This window comes from Carcharhinus amblyrhynchos, chromosome 10, assembly GCF_965287045.1.
Source record: "Carcharhinus amblyrhynchos chromosome 10, sCarAmb.v2.hapA, whole genome shotgun sequence".
Lineage (NCBI taxonomy): Eukaryota > Metazoa > Chordata > Chondrichthyes > Carcharhiniformes > Carcharhinidae > Carcharhinus > Carcharhinus amblyrhynchos.
In genome coordinates, this window is record NC_137333.1 from 74,489,652 (window position 1) to 74,512,704 (window position 23,053).

Here is a 23,053-nt window from a genome sequence, read left to right on the forward strand (position 1 = left end):
ACCTTAAACCTATGCCCCTTAGTAATTGACTCTTCCACCCCAGGAAAAAGCTTCTGACAATCCACTCTGTCCATGCCTCTCATAATCTTGTAGATTTCTATCAGGTGGCCCATTGGCAGCCTGTCAACATTCATACCTCTCAACACTCCTATCTGCCAAAAATCTCTCAATCTTAGTTCTGGAATTTTAGCCTCAATAACATTTTGGGGATGAGAAGATTGCCGTTTTCCTCTGTGTGAAGAGGCACTTTATAACATCACCATTGCCTTGCTCAACTCTCAAGGTTATGTCCCCTTCTTCTGGAATTTCCAAATAGCTTCTGTCTATTTACCCTGGCAGTAAAATCCTTAAATCTTGAACACCTCAATTAGATCCCCCACTTAATCTTCAATATTCAAGGGAATCCAAGATTTATTGGAAGAAAAGCTTTTATGAATATTTCCTTTAAACTGTTAATCCTGAACTTGCCAGATAATTATCTGCAAAAGTTGCCAATGAACAAGTATAAAATGTAAAACCCGGTCATTGACAAAAGCTGAAATGAACACAGAAAATGCTAAACATGTACAGCAGTTCATTAATACCTGAAAGACAAAAGCCAATTAACATCACAGGCATTATGAAATGTATCCTAAAAAGAAAATATTTTCAGGGCTAATGGGGGGGGAAGGGCACTGGGTCACATTGGAATGCTCTTTCAAAGAGCTAGCACTGGCATGATGGGCCAAATGATTTCCTTCTATGCAATTCCTACAATGCAACTCTTATTATTTTATGTGTGACTGTTGATCAGGATTTGTCTTGTGTTGTACCGTTTCCACAGCTGATGCTTCAGCTTTCCAGCATAAACCATTTGTCACAACAGGTTTTGGATGACATGTAACACATTCTGAACTTCCTCACCACATCAGTTACAATGTCAGTTTGTTAAATTAAGCAGTATCTGGTGGTTTAACACATGGATTTTACTGGATGTAAACCAAGTAAAATTATGAGAATTTGGAAAATGAGTAATAATTTAAAATCTTAAAAACGCTCCTAGTCATTGAAATTCACATCATATCAGCTCTGACTGCATGAAGACAATGGCAGCAATGGCTGCAAAGCAGGATACTTTAAGTTACACAGCTGGAAGAGCACCATCTACTGTTCCAAGTAAACTAAATGATTAATACAGTTCTTATACTGTATACAGTTCTTGACACTAAAGATGTCAAGGGATATAGGGACAGTGTGAAAGTATGGTGTTGAGATAGAGGACCAGCCATGATCATACTGAATGGCACAGGTGGCTCGAAGGGCCAAATGGCTTACTCTTCCTCCTATTTTCTACACTTTTAAGCTATAGTCACTGGAAAATCATCAAGTGAAACCATCTACTTAATTCCACCTCTTGTCCTTTGACTACATCCTTTTATAGTTACCTCACAAATATTTTTCTAAATTGCTTTCAAAATAATATATTCCATATCTCAATAGCCACTCAAAAAATATTGGGTGATATTTAATGGAGAGTTCTTTTCTGTCAGTTGGAAAGTCAGTGAGAATCTGTGCTGTCACTTTTATGGAAAGCCTGCCAAATTACATGAAAATCAGGAATTTAGCTGGACATTGACAGGCCTTCTCCAGATTAAGGGCTGGCAGCTCGATTGTTGCCCACATGATACCCACCTGAGGCCTAATATCCCAGCTTACAGGTGAGTAATAGCAGGAGGAAGGGGTATTGGGGTTGGGTTCATGGGAACAGGAACAGCAGCATGAGAAGCAGCAGCTCTGAGCAGTCCCCAGCACACCTACTTCTGATACGGGATGCCTCTATTAGACACTGAGTGAATGAATGAGGGGTCACTCCAGCAGCTCAGAAACAACTGTGCATGGAATTGTTTTTCATTCTCCCTACGTGGTGAGCTCCATGCCCACCAGCATTGGTGGTCTGTGGTCTTTAAAAGCCTCAATTATACTACCCATAGGCCTTCCCATCACAGACTTAATCAGAGCGAAGGTGAGAAAGCAGCACAGTCCTCACTCGCCACCTCCTGCCTGATTAAATACCCCCTGAATGCCATCAAACTTGTCACAGGAAGGGCATCAAATCTGTCCAATTTGTTAAAAAATCCTTTCAATTTCCTCTTTCTGTTCTTATAGTAATAATCCTCAACGTCTGTCTCCTCACCAGCAAATGAAAATAATCTTGCGCTAATCGCCAGAAACCTGCAACTTCACTTGCAGCTGGGATTCTTTAGTGCCACTGAGCAAATGGAGTTTTGGCTGAGTGCCAAATTCTCCGTTCTGCTGGGCAGTGGAGTGGGAACAAATGAGCTCAGAGAATCCCGCCCAATGTCTATCTATTTGGATAGATTTCTTTTCACCCCATGTGCTTTAATGTTCATTATTTTACTCTTAACTATACACTCTGGTTTGCTCAAAAAATCTGAATTACTGAAGCATAACTACATTTTTATAAATTTATGCTGGCTTTTTAGGATTGCCAACCCTCCCAGAATAGTCAGGAGTCTCTTGGAATTGGCATCAGTCTCCTGGTGGTCAAAGAAAGCTTTCCAGTAATTGAGTAAATTAGGTCCGTTTGGTCTACAAACATCATCACCCCAAAACCAAGTCTGAGGATTGCACAGCACTGCATTCCTATATTGCAGAACAGACCACAAATCCCAGAGGAACCTGCGGCCAGGGCAGGGGGACAGTCCAGTGATGCGACTTGTCAAGTGAAACACCAGAAGTTGACATTAAGAGTGAGAGTAGCAGCTGGATATGGCTATGTCAGAGGGCAAGCAGCTCAGTTGAGATTGAGATTCTAATGTCACTGATGTTTCCAGTAGCTCTTCCCCTCCCTAATTATTGTGCATTGAGGGCAGAGAGTAGTAGGTGGGGCATGATTTGTATTTTCCTTATACAGCCAACTCACTAATCTAGAATCAACTTGCACCATTCAAATGACTTTTCATGATGTCACTTCTACTGATGCCTTGTGGAATATGTCCATCCGAGTTCGCAACTCTCCAACCACTGATGAATATCCAATGCCTCTGTGAAGTGTTAATTTCACCAATTTAATTTCTTGACCAAATTCCAAGTGTTTCAAAAGGAAACAAATATATGTGAACTCATTGATAGCTCATCAGAAATGGACTGTTGAATAGCTGAGCTATACAAATCAAGAGTTTGCATTGAACCCTCAGCTCTTTGAGATATTATGTTGATTTCAAGCCAGTGATCTTCACATGACAATTCCTGCTGGTAAAAGGCTGAAGTTTGAACTTGTAGTACAACATCAAACTTAGCTGTGATGCTCAGTAAACTGCTGGCATTGGTGATTTAAGCTAAAGCATTAAGACTATCACATATCTGAGGTAGTGAAGAATTCCTAAGGCTATTGTCTTAAAGAGAAATGAAGAAAAATTGGGGTGGGAATAAATGTCATTTGTTTGGAACATATAGAGTTAAGATGCTTCAACAATAGGTACAAAAGTCATCTTTATCTGTTCTCTATGAACATTATCTTCACCTGAAAATATCCATTCCCAACGCGTTCAGATTTCCCAAATATTTCCTATGCGCAGCCTTTCTTTTCTCCTAATATCCACGGAGCCTGCCATTTTACTGTTCTGCCAACAGTCTTTGAGATACCACAATCAGGCTTATGCCATCACCCAAAGCATCAATATCTTGTTGGCCAATTATAAACTGCAATGTGTGCTTGTGGCAGTAGTTTTTCTTTGCTTTTTATTACCTTGCAGCCTCGATATCTTCCTCAAATATTCTCATTTGTGCAAGAAAGCTGAAGATTTATTTCCAGAAATAACACTTTTTTGGGATACAGCGAATGAGTAATTTGAAACATGACATGCTAAGTGTGCTGTGGTTCGGTGTAACAGATAAGTTTGGACCTATGTTCTCCAGCACTATGGCTTCTCTGCTGTTACTTTGGCTCCTCTGTAGATCATGAGATAAAGATTAGTCAACAACTCATTATAATTGCATCAACCAACTACCAGGATGATAGAAGATGAATAAGGTGGATGTTGGCCTTTTTACTATCAACCAATCCTGATGTTGCTCCTCTGTGGCATCGTACATCATGTTTCACAAGATCATTATGGATGAGAGACACCATTCCACTCATCTTAATTCATCCACTTTGAAATGCTGCACTACTCTAAATTTCACCATCAAATTATTTGTTGAAAGATTCCATCGTTTTTGTCCCTATTGTTGTCTTTAATATTTTGTGTCCATTTTTCCTGTTCAGCGTAAAGCACTAGGAGGCATCAGAAAAGGGATGAAATAATGTCGGCCAACATACTTGTGAAAAATTATTAGTTTTTTTTGCAATTTTCACTCATTATCAGCCTCTTAGCCTGCAATTATCACTCATTATCATTTCACAGGACTAGAGGGCACAGCCTCAAAATAAGGGGGGGGGTGCAGTTTAGATCGGAGTTGAGGAGGAATTTCTTCACTCAAAGAGTGGTGAATCTTTAGAATTTTCTGCCCGTCAAAGTGGTGGAAGCTACCTCACTGAATATATTTAAGTCATGGGTAGATAGGTTTCTGACAGACAAGGGAATTAAGGGTTATGGGGAGTAAGCAGGAAAGTGGAACTGATCCACTTCAGATCAGCCATGATCTTATTGAATGGCAGGGCAGGCTGGAAGGGCTAGATGGCCTACTCCTGCTCCTATTTCTTATGTTCTTATGTTCTTATTAATTATGCAGCTTTCTGCATTTTTGAGATAGAAATGGCATACCAAATAATTGGTGATAATTCAAAACCTCTTGTCACCAGTGTCAAATATAATATGCAGGGAATGTGGATATATCAGCAAAGCCCCAATGTAGATCAACAAAAAAGCAAATCCCAAGAATGAGCTCTACCTCTGCACAGAAACCTGAGTAAGATGGGTCAATCACATAAACCTTAACTCAGCAGATGTCATGAAGTACAAAGTGGAGCTGCACCACCCTGCTTTAAAAGGAAAGCATTAACAACATATACTTATACCCAAGAATGCACTGTCACACCAACAAATAATATCAAACACATCTGCTATAAACTGACTCATCAAAGCAACGTCTCCTTTGACAAAATGATTACAGCAAATATTCAAACATTTCCAACTGATAATGTTCCCATTATCTGATTATATCAGTTTGACCATGCAAACATATTCACATTAGAGTAATTAAAAAGATCACACAGGTTGTTCATAACTATATGGACAGATTTGGATTTTTATCACTTGTTAGTGAAAGGAAGCAAATCAAATTCTCTACTAATGTCCATGCAGAATTTCAGCCTGTTTGCACAGAAGAAGCCCATTTAATCCAACTTATTTAAAGAAATGGAACAAAATTCCCCAGTTAGGAATACCTGGAATTAACAGAACAGCATTTGAATGTCAAGGTATTAGCATTAGAGGTCATTTTGGTAATATAATTTATGAACGCGAATGACTCACTCTGGCTGTAGTATGGCTCATGTCAGATACTATTATTGTTTAAACTTTTGGACATCCATGTCCACATATTTTGCTGAAATGCCAGGAAGATTGACTGCTCGAGCATCAGGAATCTGCTTTACACACATTAAGAAAACACAAAGGTCAACCTAATCTATCCATTCAGAGACCAGGTCCTTTTTCACATAACAAACAAGGCATTCTAGATTTATCTGGCCTGAGCTCTGCCACCCCTGAAAGGTGGCATAACTGACTCGGTCAGGGAAAATCCTTTCACTGAAACCTTCTTTCACTGCATTAAAAACTAGCCAATTTCTTCCACACCATGGCACCGTGGAAATGCTTTGCTGCTACAAATGAGGTAACAAAATTATGATCACCTTGAATGCAATTAATTGTCTACTGATCTTTCCTTAATAATAGGGGACAGCATGAAACTTTCAGGAGAAATTCATTTCCTCAAAGGAACTGTATGTATGAAAAAGCATGTGACAATTTTTAGAAAGGGCTGGAACGAGGACATATTCATCATCACATCATTCATCACACTGTGATCACACATATGGAGTATACTAGAATGTATCACTATGACTTTTGTTTTGTCACGTCTTTGCAAAAGTTGGCAAATTGTCAGAAAAACCAATTGGTTCACTAATGTAATTTATGAAAGAGAGCTACCCGCTCTGGCTATGCTATACCTCTTGTCACATTGTATGCTGGTTGACTCTTGATGACCTCAGTCCGAAAGACATGCTGGCTAGCTGCATTGGCCATGCTAAATTCTTCCTCAGTGTACCTGAACATGCACCGGAATGTGGCAGCTAGGGGATTTTTACAATTACTTCATTGCACTGCCAATGTAAGCCCACTTGTGACATTAATAAATTTACACTTAACTAGGAATGAGCAATAAATACTACCTTGCTACTGTCATCCACATTCCATGGACACATTTAAAAAAATCCTGAATTCATACTGTCAATGTAGTCAATAATCTTACCTGCAGCAGATGACAGCTTTACAAGACAAAGCCAGGTCTAAAAATGAGCGACGGACTTCAAAAGACAGTGCGTAGTTCAACGTGTGCCCATCTACAATGAGGGCAAGTTCGTTCTCTTTATTCAAGGACTCACCTAGGTCCTCACAATGGCGAGTAAGTGTTTCCCTGGTTGCCTGAAAAATAAATAAACACATTATGAATAAACTTGATATTAGAGGGAGAAGTGCTGGAGTTGTCAGCAAATGAGTGGTATTCAACCATTGGGTGAAGTGAAGTTGGAGGAAGGTTCCAAGTTATGCAAATCCAAGGCACATAGTTCTCTCTTGCAAATAGCAACAAAGTGGGGTGTGAGGGAGGTTACAGTGATTTCTGTTGACTTCGGAGGCTTGCAGAATTTGGGGAGGAACATGTGTCCCAACATTGAAGGGTCTAAGATTCAAACCTTGGTTACCATCTCCCAATATTGTGAGTGTATGTTTTTAGGAAGTGTATCTTTGTAAAGTCATCTCAAATGATGATGGTGCCACTCATTCTCCTTGTTTTCTTCCCCCATAAATAAAGCATTGGGAGCTGCAGCTGCAGCCACTAATCCTGAGGGACCAGTGTTAACTTCTGAGGAGGAAGGGAGAGTTCTGAGGGTGCAGCGTCACCTCCTTGTCCTGCACCTAGCGCAAGCGCAGATGCATACATCTTAGTAGGTATGAATGAATTAGCCCTAAGGGATCCACACACACAATACAGATACATCACAGTCATCTGACCAGCAGCAAGAGACCAAGATAGAGCCGGTCTAGAGCAGTCATTGGAATACTGAAGGAGAGATGAATGTTGAGCCCCAGGCTGATGAAGAGCCTCTGGAGAGATCTGTCAGACAGCAGGTGCTGGATGTAGAGCATGAGGCATGGGGATTGAATATAAAAGTAGGGAGGTCTTGCTGCAGCTGTATAGGGCATTGGTGAGGCCGCAGCTGGAGTACTGTGTGCAGTTTTGGGCGCCGCACCTGCGCAAGGATATTTTGGCCCTGGAGGGAGTGCAGAGGAGGTTTACTAGGCTGATACCGGAGTTGAGGGGATTGAGCTATGAGGAGAGGCTGAATAAACTAGGCTTGTACTCGTTAGAGTTTAGAAGAATGAGGGGAGATCTCATTGAGACGTATATGATGATGAATGGGATGGATAGGATAGAGGTGGAGAGACTCTTCCCGCTCAAAAAAGACAGTAGGACTAGGGGGCACAGCCTCAAGATAAAGGGGAGGCGGTTTAGAACGGAGTTGAGGAGGAACTTCTTCACTCAAAGGGTGGTGAATCTCTGGAATTCTCTGCCCGTTGAAGTGGTGGAGGCTGCCTCGCTAAATATTTTTAAGAAGCGGGTTGATGGGTTCTTGATAAGAGAGGGGATTAAGGGTTATGGGGAGAGGGCGGGAAAGTGGAACTGAGCCACAACAGATCAGCCATGATCTTATTGAATGGCGGGGCAGGCTCGAAGGGCTAGATGGCCTACTCCTGCTCCTATTTCTTATGTTCTTATGTTCTTATGGAAGCTGTGGCTGAGACTGCATGCACTAACATGAACAGTGAACACATCCACACCATTACAGTGACCTTCAGAACGCACAGCTTCTTCTACTGAGACGTGTGTCTGTCATGGAAAGCGAAACCCAGCAGCTAGATGTCAGGTATGTGTTCTGATTTGACTCATCTCTAACCTCCAGTGCCTCGAGCCAGAGCATGGCAAGGAGCCTAACATTACATCCAAGTCTTGGCTTCTTTCAGGAAAACAGCGAGGGCAAAATGAATGTCGTTTCCACTGGGAGGGACATCTCTCGGGTGCTTCTAAGGGGGGAGCCTCCCCTTCATCTCTTCTCCATTGATACAAAATGCCTCAGAGTGCTGCGCTGACAGAATAGTCTACTGCCACTGTGCAGGTGACTCCCACAATGCTTGGATGCTCACATCCAAGGGCTGCCTTAGCAGTCCAGAGGCTTCAGTCCCAGGCCTGCTAATAAATGCAAATTAAATTTCCATACTGAAATCAGTTCTGCACTGACATCTGGTGCAGATCTAATGACGTTGAAAATCTTGGTTGCGGAGATGTGCTGAGGATCTAATGCCCACCGGGAAGTCCACAAGATGGCTGCCCCTGATGTCTCCGGCCCGCTGCACCACGTGAGTAGTGCAGCAGGCTGGGAGAACTGCCCCCCTGGAGTTATGTCATCTTCACACTGAACAGTCAGTTAGCAGGGTGGTCCTTTGCTTACCTCTGGCTGCCTGACATTGCGTCTGCCCTCTGCATCTCTTGCACAGTAGCAAGTTGAACAACAGGGTGCACATGAGCAATGGTCTCCTACAGAATGAACAATGCTGAAGTGCATAAACTTAATAGTAGCAGTTTCTGAATGTCCCCTTCCCTGCTAAAATATCAGGCTGAACAGCATGAAATTCTCCCACCTTTTTTCAGCCACTGTCCTGCTTTGAGATTTTATGGAGGTGATATGGATGAAAGCTAGAGATTTTCCCCCCATTGTTTGGGATGGAAGCCGCCGGGGGATTCATACCGGTAAAGAAGGGGGGGCCAATCCCTCCTGAGAGGCTGGCATCAGCACACTAAGTGGATCATTGCGCATGCGCCAATCTGTCAGTGGGGAGATCCTCCAACCCCCTCCGCTCTGATCACCAGCCTGTGATCACGCCCCACTCACCGATCGCAGCCTCTGTGACCCCTCTTCCCCCCATCTCTGGCTGCCAACTCTCCCACCCTCTCCCCCCACCCCCGACTAGTCCTATTCCTTCCCCCCTCCAATGGCCAACCCCAACTGCCTTCCTCCCTGCCAACCCAACCGTTCGTTAATGCAGAGTGCACAGCGAGTCCACCCCCACCCGACTACCACCAAACAGCCACGCCCCCCATTAGGGCCCATTCCTCGGCATTACCAGGGTGCCAGGCTGACACTGCCCAAGGAGCAGCATCCTCTGCCCATGACCTCCCGGGGTCGTCAATGGCCTCTATCACCACTAGCAAGGTGATCACGCGGGTTCCCCGTTGATTGGGTCCAGCTTGAATGCCTGCAGTTGGGAACCTCTCCCAGCAGGGGAGGCATATGGAGATGGCAAATTGTATATAGCAATCAGTCAGCACAAGGCTTATTACATTGAAAAAGAGGGCTTGGGAAAGTTGCAATCATCTGGATGCTGGTCGCGATCCTGCTGACATTTTCTGGCTCACTGCACTACTTGAGTAGCACAGCAGGCTAGGAAAATCGTGCCCTATATCTGCTTTTGCAACACATCCTGATACTTAAGTGTGACGCCCTCTGAACATTTCTAAAGTGCGTCATCAAAGAACGGCATATGCAAAATTTAATGAGCTTAATATCTTGATAATAGTCTTTTTTAAATAGCAGACAGCCTGTCGATTTTAGCACATGCCCGACTTGTGTATTATTGAAGACTGGCATGATGAGATTGGGTAAGAAAGCCGGTGTCATCATGCCAGAGTTTGTATATGCCTGATTTCTAATTGTAAAATTCACCCCTGTGGGCTGCGATGGGTAGAGTTTGGCCAGGGTTTAAACAAAGAAGATTTCAATAAATATGGCAAAAGCCATTGTGTAAAGTTAAAATGTCTACATAGATTGCTGAAGCTTTCCTTGAAAGAGAGGATTTATGTGTAAGTAGTTTATAACAATTAACGAAGGTAAATTTAAAACAGGTGGCAGAAATTGATTTAAAGTAGGCATAAAGTAGTCAGAAAATAGTCGGAACAGTTGGAGGAAAAAGGTAATCCGGATAAAATGCAAATTGAGTTGGCTAGGATTCAGTTACAAATGCAAAAATGAACTCGAAAGAGATAGCGAAAGAAAGGGAAACAGAAAGCGAGATGTGAAGACTTAAATTAGAATTTCAAAGATTAAGAGAAAGGTAAAGTCTTAAATTACAAAGTGAGGGGGAAGCCAGGAAATTTGAGCTGGATAGGGAACGGCTTTGGTTATGTGAACAAAAAGAGTAGCAGGCAGACTTAACGATGGATCAGATTTAACTTCTCGTTCTGGTTTGGCAAGGAATATTCTCCCAGTGCCTAAGCTCAAGGAGTTGAAATGTATTATGTCTCATTTGAGAAAATTACTACAAAGTTACAAATGGCCAAAATGAACATTGAATTTATTATGTTGTTTTGGTAGGAAAAGCATTTGGCTCTTTTCGATGGTGTTGTGAGACTTCTTACCATCGATTAAACACCATTTCCTTTCCTCCAGCAAATTCCACAAATATTTGCTTCTGTCTCTTCCCTCAATTTCTAAAACTTTGCCTTTGGATACTGGGACTAACTCAGATGCATTAACATTGTATAATATTATACAGTAATTGGCAGAACCCTTCAGAGTATTGCTATGCAAAGGGATCTGGGTGCACAAGTACACAGATCAGTAAAAGTGGCAATGCAGGTGGAGAAGGTAGTCAAGAAGACATACGGCATGCTTGCCTTTATCTGCCAGGACACTGAGTTTAAAAATTGGCAAGTCATGTTGCAGCTTTCTAGAACCTTAGTTAGGCCACACTTGGAATATTGGCCATGCTTAATTCACCTTCAGTGTACCCGAGTGTGGTGCTGGAGTGTGGGGATTTTCCCAGTAACTTCATTGCAGTGTAAATGTCATGCATTGCATTGCTATTTGTGGGATATTACTGTCCATATAATGGGGCTGAGCAGGCTGGGAAGGCCACAGTCAACACCAGGCATAGCAATAGTGTCACATGGCTCCTGTCTCGGTCAGCTGGAGTGTCGGACCAGACAGAATGAGGAAGCGATTAAAGGCAGCTTCATAGTTGTCCCAAATTCTTCCTCAGTGATGAAATGTCCAAAGCTCCCAGGCTTGGGCAGTGAGTGATTGAGTCTGTGGGAGCATGCCCACTTTTAGTAACTTTTCTTAATTATCAACTTTTTGAAAAGATACTGAATGGTGTGTCAAATCTTTTCTTTCATGAAATTTGCTCAGTAGTCCCATAAGTGAGAAAAAAAATTGAAATGTGGTCCATCATGCAAAAAGGTTGGCCCCCTCCCTGTACCATAGATCAACTGTGGAGATGCTGGCGTTGGACAGCTATGAAGCTCAGCCCCAGCATGTTGAATCCTGTGCTTTTCAGGGGGCTGCACCTGCATGGGAGTGCAAGAGGGAGAGAGTTTTTTAAAGTTTAAATATTAGTTTCACAAGTAGGCTTACATTCACAGTGAAGTTACTGTGAAAATCCTCTAATCACCACACTCTGGCACTACACTCGGGTACACTGACGGAGAATTTAGCATGGCCAATGCACTTAACCAGAACATCATTTGGACTGTGGGAGGAAACTGGAGCACTCGGAGGAAACTCACGCTGACATGGGGAGAACATACAGACTCGAGCTGAGAATTGAACCCAGATCCCTACTGCTGTGAGGCAGCAGTGCTAATCACTGTGCCATCAAACCACTGAATGAATGTGTGTAGGGGTGAATAAGCTAGTATGTTGGGAGTAATTGACTGATTAAGTGTGTGGAGCGGAGCATGAGAGAAGAGTGTGCATGAGGATGAGCACAAGATACTGAGTGAGCACGAGGTAAATGTACCAGACTGAAAAGAGCGTGTGGGTGAGTGTTAGGGAATGAGTGTGTGGGGCTGAGGGTGTGCAGAGGTGAGTGTATGGGGGTGAGTGCATGAGACTGAAGGGGCTTAAGTGCAAGTGCAGGTGAGTTTGAGTCTGCCTTATATCCAATCTCAGGTTTCTCATTCACTCTCATCACCACACACATGCACCCATTCCCACCCACATATGCTAACTCTCTCCAACTCTGATTTTTATTACTTACTCTTTTTAACTTAGTTTATTGAGAAGATATTGCTGTACTTTTGCTTAGCAATTGTTTCATTCCTTAAGACTCCAACATTTACTTTGAAATTCAGTTTTTTGTTGTGCTAAGCCTTGGGGGTGATTCTCCCAAAAAAATTCTAAGTGTCAGATTTACGTAAAAACTGCAGTAAATCACCCTGGTTTTTCAGACAGCATTTCAAAGTGAATCTCCACACTCTGTGCACTGCAGAGTGCACTCGTGTGAATCAGTCCAAAAGCTGGGGGTGGGGCCTATTCTTGTCTGAGAGGCCGGCAGCATAGCACTGAGTGGGCCACTGCGCATGGGCCAATCTGTCAGTCCCAAGATCAGCTCATGCGCAGTGGCCCGCCAGACCCACATCGTCAGCCGTGCGACCCCACCTGCCCCCAACCCCACCCCCCCCCGCCCGCCAACCCTCACCCCCATTAATCACATCCCTGAGGTCCTTCCCTTCCATGGCATTGCCTTTGCTTGGTGGGCAGTGCCAAGGTATCCCCTGGGCATTGGCATTTTGCTCCTTGGTCAGTGCCAAGGGCTTAGGATGACACTGCCAAGGTGGCAATGTCCAGGGGAACCACCCCCCTGCCCCATGCCCAATCCTCTGGGGGGGGGGGGGGGGGGGGGGGGGTCTCAATTGCTCCCTTTACTCCAGTGGGGTCAGGCTGCCAGCTCTCCACAAGTGAGGAGTTTCAGTCCTGGGCCCTCTGAGGGCCTGCATATGTTATGAGCTCTGTGCTGATTTCCAGCATGGAGCTGACTGCGCTGGAAATCCGGCTGCTGGAGATGCACAGAGACCATGGTGCTCAGTAGGGAGACCGCCAGTCACCCGGCCTGCTGCATTACAGTGGGCTGGGAGAACTGTCTCCCTTATCTTTCTGAAATTTGCTCATTAGCCCCTCGAATGAGAAAAACAAGCAAAGTTTGGACAAGCCTGTTCTAAACTATCCCACAAACACAGGGGGCAGAAAGCCTTAGTTTGGAAACCCACAGAGAAGCTGGAGAGATAATCAAGTTGATAACGAACAGAATAATAATTATCACAATAGAGATAGCAAAACTGAAAAGACAGATATTTCTCAGGGTCACAAATGTAAAAGAGACAGCGTAGGTGACGTAAATGATTCAAGGAGACTAACATGTTGCTTTTGCCATAAGGTGGGCCTGTGAAAGTCAATTGTTAGAAGTTAAAAGCTAGCTATCATAAGCTTGTCTGCTGTTTCTCCAGAAAATACCGAACCAACGAGTGAAGCCTGCGACAAACCAATACCTAAAGAGTGAAAAACTCCAACTTCTGAAATTGAAGTCATCCTGAAGTCTCAGATTTGCCAGTGAAGATTTAAAATCAACCAGTATCAAGATGAACCTGCTTGCAAACTCTCAGCCACAGGCACTGAAACGGAATCCTTCAGCAAAATTTTGGGTTAATTGATTCAGAACCCTGATAGTGGAAGGCCTGCTGCCAAGAGCTTCCAGCCAGAGACCAGCAGTTCTCTTTTGCCACCAACACCATGGACAGCAGTGGCAGCGGGTGGCAATGCAAACACCAGAGGTCCAATTTTGCTGACAGAGCTCGCTCCAGGCCAAAGATGAGTGAGCGCTGGGTGAGGGATCACATGTGCGGGATGTGGGTGAAGGGTAAGTGAATGGTCATCATTACCACCTGCACCCCCCACTTCATCCGATGCTGAGTCCCTCAATTGGGCATTGAGTCCCTGATCATGAGGGAATCCCTCTCTAGGTGGTCACTGCACACCAGCCCACTGGGCAGCAGCAGGGAGGGACAGGAAAACCACGTGGCTCCCACTTATTCCCTGAGCCACCACTGAATTGCAATGGATTCAGGGATAAGGAGTCTCGCTGACAACCCACTGGGATTGGCTGGAAATCCCACATCAGCACCTGCCATTCCTTGAGGGGCAGGTTTTGCCACTGCTGGGAGACTGATCAGAGTCCTCTCCTGTAATTAAATGGGCCCAGCTGCCATTGTTCCGACTGCAACAGGCTAGATTAAATTCTGTCCATTGAACCTATCCCAGTGTTTCAGGTGGGTGTTAAATATCCAATGACACCACTTCAAGACAAGCAGGAAGTTCTGTCAGAGTCCTCAACAACATTCCTTCTTCAACCAACACAATCAAATAGAGATCAAGTGGTCACGCATTGCATTGCTATTTGTGGGATATTGCTGTCCGTATAATGATTGCTACGTCTGCCAACACACTAATAGTGACATCAAATGATTTGTTGCATGTGAAACACTTGCCCCAAGACACACAATGAAGTGCTACATAAATACATGACAGAAAACATCTCTATTCAGGAAGTTAAACATGAATAAGTAAACCTTGATCGTGCTTCTCACAACTACTATGTAACAAAACTTTGAGCTATTAATGAGACTTCAAAGACATCACATTGACTCCTTAACTCAGGATAAAAAAAAGGTTCCTTGAAACAGATAGGTGACTGATTAATGGGCCAATTAAGAAAAACCTAATTTTCTTTACACTGCACAGATTAATGAGTAGCATTCTTAACAGGGAAAGAAATGTGTAAACTTGAACTCTCTCACTTTTACACAGTAAAGGAATTCTAAATACTAAAAGCAAAACCTACAACACAAAAAGTTAGAAGAATTTTGGTTTACCAGAGTATAAAATTTTACCAACACTGCTTTTCAGAAGCCTTTTACATAAATATCATCAATAGAAACTGAACAGAACTGTATCTTCTGTATGGGTCCCCAAAACAGGCCTCAGAACTCACTATATAAGAATGTGAGCATAGTATCCTGTCTTTGGTGAGATGAAGTTATGTTTGTGGAGTGCACCGGTGGAAAACTGGTTTATACCAGTTATACCAGTGTAAATGTGAGGTTATCCATTTTGGTAGAAATAATAATAGGAGGGATTATTATTTAAAGGGTGAAAAGCTGCAGCATGCTATTATGCAGAGGGACCTGGGGGTCCTTGTGCATGAATCGCAAAAACTCAGTCTGCAGGTGCAGCAGGTGATCAAGAAGGTGAATGGAATGTTGGCCTTTATAGCGAGGGGGATAGAATATAAAAGCAGGGAGGTCTTGCTGCAACTGTACAAGGCACTGGTGAGGCCGCAAATGGAGTACTGTGTGCAGTTTTGGTCCCCCTATTTGCATAAGGATATATTGGCCTTGGAGGGAGTACAGAGAAGGTTCACCGGGCTGATATCAGAGATGAGGGTGTTAGCTTATGATGAGAGATTGAATAGACTGGACCTGTACTCGTTAGAGTTTAGAAGGCCGAGGGGGGATCTTATAGAGACTTACAAGATAATGAAGGTGCTAGATAGGGTAGAAGTAGAGAGATTCTTTCTGCTTAGAAAGGAAAACAGAACTAGAGGGCACAGTCTCAAAATGGCAGGGGGGGAGACAGTTTAGAACCGAGTTGAAGAGGAATTTCTTCACTCCAAGGGTGGTGAATCTCTGGAATTCTCTGCCCATTGAAGTGGTGGAGGCTACCTCGTTGAATATATTTAAGTCACGGGTAGATAGATTTCTGATAGACAAGGGAATTAAAGGTTATGGGGAGCAGAACATAAGAACATAAGAAATAGGAGCAGGAGTAGGCCAACTAGCCCTTCGAGCCTGCCCCGCCATTCAATAAGATCATGGCTGATCTGTCTTGGCTCAGTTCCACATTCCCGCCCTCTCCCCATAACCCTTAATCCCCTCGCTTATCAAAAACCCATCAACCCGCGTCTTAAAAATATTTAGCGAAGTAGCCTCCACCACTTCAACGGGCAGAGAATTCCAGAGATTCACCACCCTTTGAGTGAAGAAGTTCCTCCTCAACTCCGTTCTAAACCGCCCCCCCTTTATCTTGAGGCTATGCCCCCTAGTCCTACTGTCCTTTCTGAGCGGGAAGAGTCTCTCCACCTCTATCCTATCCATCCCATTCATCATCTTATACGTCTCAATGAGATCTCCCCTCATTCTTCTAAAAAGCAGGCGGGAAAGTGGAATTGATCCACTTCAGATCAGCCATGATTTTACTAAACGGTGGGGCAGGCTCAAAGGGCTAGATGGCCTACACCTACTCCTATTTCTTATGTTCTTATACAGAGTTCCTAGCTCTTCTTTCACCTGTAAAAATTCTGGGGCAAAACAAGCCCTCCACCAAATGGGCAAACACATAAAAATTCAGGAATATTGCAGAGTACAAGGGATACTTGTCATGTATCATGTGTTGCTTTCAGCATCAGGAGTTTTTAAATTATAGAAGATTGGGGTTTCTGTGCTACATTTGATAACAGCACGAGCAACATAGAGACTGGCACACTAAATAAACCAAAACATTTCTCTTCAATTCCTACTGGTCAGCCTCCAAATGTTTTCAGGCATGTGTCACATTTGTGCAATTAATGGTGTGTCTGCCTGTTCAATTCATTCAAAGTATGTTGACCAGTGGTTTTCTGGCCATGCTCTTTCAACCAGGTTCACTCACTGGTGAGGCAAAGTTGCACCCTGTCCCAATCTGACCTTGAAAGGCCTCCAAAGATAATTCTGTGACAGACCTGAAGTCCCACATAAATCTGCCACTAAGTGCATGGAAATTAATTTAAGAGGGAACACAAGGAACCAGCCAGAATTCAGTTTAAGGAGATTAATTTAAAATGTCTTAACTACAAAGTGCAAGCAATAGAGGAGATATAAATTACAAGCTGTAGTTAATGGAAACAACTGAACTATTTCAAGTTTTTTTTCCTGGACATCATGCATCTGGCTAGAGTAGCTGTTAGCACCCAATGCTGCTGAAGGAGAGCAAACTCTGGACAGAACATCCAGCATGAACACTTCATGATAATCTCAGATATTGTCTGCTTTATAACTCAGTCATATATAAATTTAATAGCTATAACTTGTTTCTTTCACAAAATTACCTCAGTTTAAATGGCACCTCTATACTTCCTCCCATGAGATATAAACAGAGCAAGAAAAATATCTTGCATCATCAAAATTATGATCTGACATTCTTAAAGGGTGCCTTTATAATTGCTTTTCCCTCAAGTTCTAATTTAATAGAAACAAAGCATGCTTCATGTTTAAACTGCCCATTACAGTCACTTATGACTATAGTTTTTTTGCGGTAGGGCGATCCCCACGTCTCTTGTTAAGAAGCAACTGGTTCAGTCAAACATTAAGTTCTGATGATAATACTTGAGACTTCATACCATGAAAGGTGATAATTGATGAAGGCAATACAAAAGTTATGAGGAAGACTAGGAGATTAATTGGATTCACCTCAAGCTTTATAATTCGAAAGGTTACCATTACACTCCTATTTCGCCAATGTGGTGCTTCTTTCAATAACCAAATGGTTAATATTGTTCACAGTAGGATATGGATGCTGTCCATACTAGGACATAACATGATTCTATTCATCAAATCTTGTAGTTCCAAGTAGCTGCAATCTATTGCTGTGTGTTCTACTGCACTCATTTAATCTCCTTTACAGAAGGCTCCGTATATGTATTTCCAGATCCAAAGGTAATAAAGTAGAACTCTAGAGTATTTGTCTAGCCTCCTGTTCAATATCCAACAGTGGCCAACTTTCCTCTCAGCTTCTATTTATTAATAACCACTCAAAAATAAACCAACGCATAATCTTGAAATGCATTCAAGCTTTACTTCATTCATGAACTATTGCTTATTTCCTCTAAAACATGAAATTAAAAAAACTTGCCATTTAGTGATTTTAAATATTTATACACTTCCTTTAACATAAAGAAACATTGAAACTTTCATAATTGGGGATAGGATGTGGACGAGAGGCAGTTGAAGGATTTGTCAGAGATTTAGGTTTTTAACACTTCTGTGAAGATGGGGAACATTTAGGCACAACAACAGATGATTTTAAGAATGGAGCTCCAGAGTGTGAAGGAAAGTGGTAGATGATCCTGCTAGGTATGTCTAAATGGAAAGGACAAATACGTGACAGACCAAAGTTCGGAATATAGAGAAGATGGCTCACCAGCACCTTCTCAAGAGCAATTAAGGATGGGAAACAAATGCTGGCCTTGCAACAAAGCTCACATTCCACTGAAGAATAAACATTGACAGGTTGCAAAGTTAGGAAGAAGTGCGGAAGGATTCGAAGATGAGAACAGGAATTTCATGTTTTTGTGTTTGGGAGCCAATCAGCAAAAAATAGATCAGATGAGCTAGGTTTTGTGCAGAATGGAATGCGCACAGTGAACCTCTGGATCAATGAAAGTGAAATAAGGTGGAGCTTGGGAGCCCCGAAAGGAAGATGCTGAAAATGTCAATTCAGAATGAGTGAAGATTTCGGTGGCAGTGCAGGTGAGGTAGAGAAAAGAGATGGACAATATGGCTGAGGTACAAGTAGATACTATTGGCGATGAACTGGTTGTAGGATTTGAAGCTCTTAGTAGAGCTTAAATGAGTACCCAAGTTGGAGGCAGGATGAGGAAAGAGTTAGGTTAACGAGCGGTTTCAGTCATGGTAATTTTCAATTAGAAATAGCTGGTTGCAGTTAGGAAGTGAGAATACAGAAGTGGAACCATAACCGCAAGTAGTAATTCAATCCCTTTACTTCCACAGACCATTGACCATTTGCTCAGTTTATTTTCTCTAACAGAAGGTGAGCCTTCCGGTTCCATTTGGAACTGTAAGATTTCTCCCTGGCCTGTAAGATAGAAGTGCAACATGAAGTTTACTGTGAGGCAGCTTTTCATTCCTTTAAGTGGAACCCCTGATTTATATGTGTTCTTGAAATCTGGTCAAGTGATACTTTAATGGGAGAGAGGAGGAAAAGTTGGGGAAAAAAGCTACCCCCAATCTCCCTTAATAAGGTTGTCATAGACAGTTTCAGAGTGTCACTGGCAGTGTCTGGAAAATGAACCTGTCTTCTCAGAGAATGCAAGGGAAACAGCTTAATTAGGAATTAAATAATTTTCAAAAGGATCAAAATATTCTGTAAATAAAACAAACCACAAAAATTACAGTAACAGTTCATCACATCACATACCAATTTCTGATATTTCCTACAGATGGTACAGACATATGGAATAGGCTGTTTGTTTTGATAAATATTTGTAGGACATCTCCTGCCATATTAATTCAAAAATAGAAAGGAATCTCATCAGCTTTAATGTACACAGTGAACATATAGGGCATTTCAACAACCAGAGGAATAGCAATTCCTAAGACAACAGCTGACAGATGTATCTGTGTTGAAAATATTGTTCATTTTTGTGTACCATTTAAATAAATTAAATCTCTACAGTACAAGGTAAGAACAAAAGGTATAATAGCTACCATTGTGAATCTGCACACTGGAACATGGCCCCTTTGTAAGTATCTGATCAGAACAGCCTACAGGCCCAGTGTTTTGGGTGGTCTTCGCTGCAGGCTGCACCCCAAAGCTCTGTAAGCAATCATGTAATGACATGTCGTTTACGTTTTCTCACCTTCAAACGTCCTGGATTACTACAGTCACAGTGGTTTTGTAAAGCTGCATATTAACACCAACATTTTATTAGCCATGAAAAAAATCCAACCGGGGCGCTGGATAGGTCTCTTCATTCACCATTAAATATAGAAACCATTTTTGTTCTATCTGCTCTGGGATTAAACATCTAAATAAAATATAAGCACCAAAATCGAGCCTCAAGACATTAAATAATTAACCACCATTAGTGGTTTTGCAGCAAATAGTACATTGAGTACTGCTCAGTCAGAACAATTCAGTTTCCGGCCTCTGGCAGGTTTACATGTGGTTATCCAAGTAGTTCGCGATAGGAACATAAAACTTTGTTCAAACACAAATGCTGGTGCCAGCAATGATTGAACAATATGAACTAAAATTGCATAGGCAAATCTTTAAACTGCTTTCACATTGATATTTGCTCCAAAGTTGGAATGAATATCTTTTTCCGCTCTTTTGGTGCTGAAATTCTTGACATTTGTTCAATTAAATGTACTGACTTACCATAGACTAATAATTAATTATAGAACCTTTGATGTTTATTTGAACCAGGACCACGTAGCTGGAGTTTTGACTTAATAAGCCATTAGGATGGCAATTTTTTTTTAAGTTTGATTAACCCTTGTTGGTTGCCTTTCCCAGTTACTAATTATTTGTAATATTTCTCCTGGACCAAAGGAAAAAAAAACAATTAACTAGTCAAATAAATCCAGTATGACTTCTGTAAACAATAAATTGTTCTCCACATCATCTTTTAAAAAGGTACATGCATTAACTGTTTTCTGATTTATTCAGCTAAACATACACAAATGGATTTATCATCACTCCTGCACAGTTGACAGAACATCACTCATGAGCAAAAGCCTATTTTTTCTATCAATCAAATTGATTCACATCTGTAACGTCAAAACAGCATGGAATCTCTGGTATTTTGAAAGCTTTACTACTAACACTTTTTGCTTTATTTGTGACAACCAGATGGAAAAGATGGAAAAAAAACTCTCAGAAATATTGGAATACGGAAACAAACAATAGTAATGAGACATCAAAGCAACAATAAGGAAGTGCCTTGGATTCCCTCAAAATAGAAAAATCAGATGTTGAAATGATCAATTAACAGAATGCCCTGAATTCTGATCCAAAATAAATGTATTATTCTGACAAAAAAAATCTATAAATCTTAGTAAATGGACAATGAAAGTCAAAGATTCTGGACTCCTCATGTTTGAATGTAAAGATGTCAACTGATGCCTGAGGTCAAACCTACATTTTACGCCTCAATTTCACTCTAGTACACTTGGATCCAAGCAGCAAACCCATTTGTAATTCCTCTTCAAAGGAACTTCTAAATTCCCATCAAATTATACAGAAGCACTAGACCCTATTCTAAATTCACTAATAGGTGGCTAGTACTGTGTGTATATTTTGGACTACATATAGGGTGGGATTTTTTTCCCCCTCCACAGCGTGTTTTGCAGCGGCAGCATTGTATGGTCCCACCTTTGTCATTGGAGTTTTGTATTGAATGCATCCCTCACTGCCGGGAAACCTGCAACAGGGTGTACCGTTAGTTGGAGCGTAAGATTCTGCTGGCGTGAACGGGAGCAAGATTTTCTCAGTAAAGTTTATCAGCAGTCAGGAACTACAGAAATTACTAGTGACACGTTCAGCTGTTAACATCCCGAGAGGTTATTAATTAGTGACCTGGCCGGAGAAGATGTTTTGTTCTGGTGGTGTGAAGTGGGTCTGCACGACAGTTGGGGCAAGTCTGAAAATAAGTTGGCCTTTGAATGAGTGCAGGTATTTGTGAGCTGCTTGGAATTGCACTCGAGGTTGGGGGTAGCAGTGGGAGCCGTGAAACGATACTGCAAAGAATTTAGCTGCATCTTGAGGATCTCAAAAAAGGGCTTTGAAGAGAGCTGAAGCAAAATGGTGAATCTTACGGCTGCATGCGATATGGGCTATAATTGAAAGCAACTCCAATTTGCAGCCATGCACTTTGCCTTTAAATACCTCACTTTGTGCACGGCTTTAAAAAAATTAACTGTGGTTTCAGCTACTAAAAGTGTCAGTCAGTATTTCCATAAATGTCAATCGCAGAAGATCTTCAATTTAATATTTCAACAGCAAACCTACCACTGTTTCTTTTTCTCCTATTATTGCAGCAACAGTAGCACTACTGATCTATGACCTTTAGACAACAAATTAAGCCAGACACATTTTCTTTTGCCTTGTCAGCTGAACTAACTGCTTGACATTTATGGATTCTTGGTTGTAAAATGTGAGCTCCATGTACATCAGTCATGTGCAACAACATCTGCCTCCTTTGCTTTTGTCATGCAAGGTCACGCCATGCTGATTATTATACAGGAAAGCATCTAATTCCAGGTCACTGTTTTAAGGCTCTGGATTTCTTGCTAAGTATCAGTGCTGCCTTTAAAAAAGTAAACTACTGGCATTTTTGATTAGCATTTTGGTCACGAATGAATAGTGATTTTACAATCCAGGTTTACAAGCAAGCTTTTCTGAGATAAATCAGCAGTTGTCCAACTTTATTTGCTTAGTGCAGAATAGACTAGTTTATTTACAACTGTGACTATTGAAAAATCATTAAGGCACTTCCAAGGAAACAAATAGTTTACTTTCCTGGCTTTTAATTTCAATTTCCTCTTTTCAGAAACCCAATCACCTTCCCCTTCCTAATATTAGAATGCCACACTTATGCAGCAATGGAACAGCTGGCAATATTGTGAGCAGCTCTGGATACCACAGTTTAGGAAGGCCTTGGAAGGAAGGAGTGCAGCATAGATTTCCCAGAATGATGCCTGGACTGCAAGGGTTAAATTGCAAGGGCAATCTAGGGTTGGAATTTAAAAGCATGGAATTTGTAAAGGGTTATTTGGTCAAAAATTTCAAGATCTTAAGGGGAACAGATTGAAGGAAACTATTTCTGCTAGCTGAGGAATCTACAGGAAGGAGGTAAGGACTAAACATTAGAACCAGATTTTTCAGGGGTGAAATTAAGAAACAGTTCCTTATACAAATGGTATGAGGATATGGGAAATGGTATTGGAAACTTTCTTCCACAAAGGGCAATTCATGCAAGATCACTGTTATATTTAAATCTAAGATTGATAGATTTTGTTAACCAAACGTATTAAGATGAAACACATGGCGTTAGGCCATAGATCAGCAATGATTTTACTGAATAACAGGAACAGGCTTGCA

The 23,053-nt window shown here is 41.9% G+C and overlaps 1 protein-coding gene across 3 annotated transcripts in view; it reads right to left on the minus strand.

The window, feature by feature from the left end:
* Positions 1–23,053, minus strand: part of atp8a2 (ATPase phospholipid transporting 8A2) — a 443,947-nt gene that overhangs the window by 200,533 nt on the left and 220,361 nt on the right. For all 3 annotated transcript variants that reach the window (XM_080197362.1, XM_080197361.1, XM_080197363.1), the window contains exon 25: positions 6,478–6,650. In XM_080197362.1, coding sequence (XP_080053488.1) covers positions 6,478–6,650 — 173 coding nt within the window. The remainder of the gene's footprint in view (positions 1–6,477; positions 6,651–23,053) is intronic.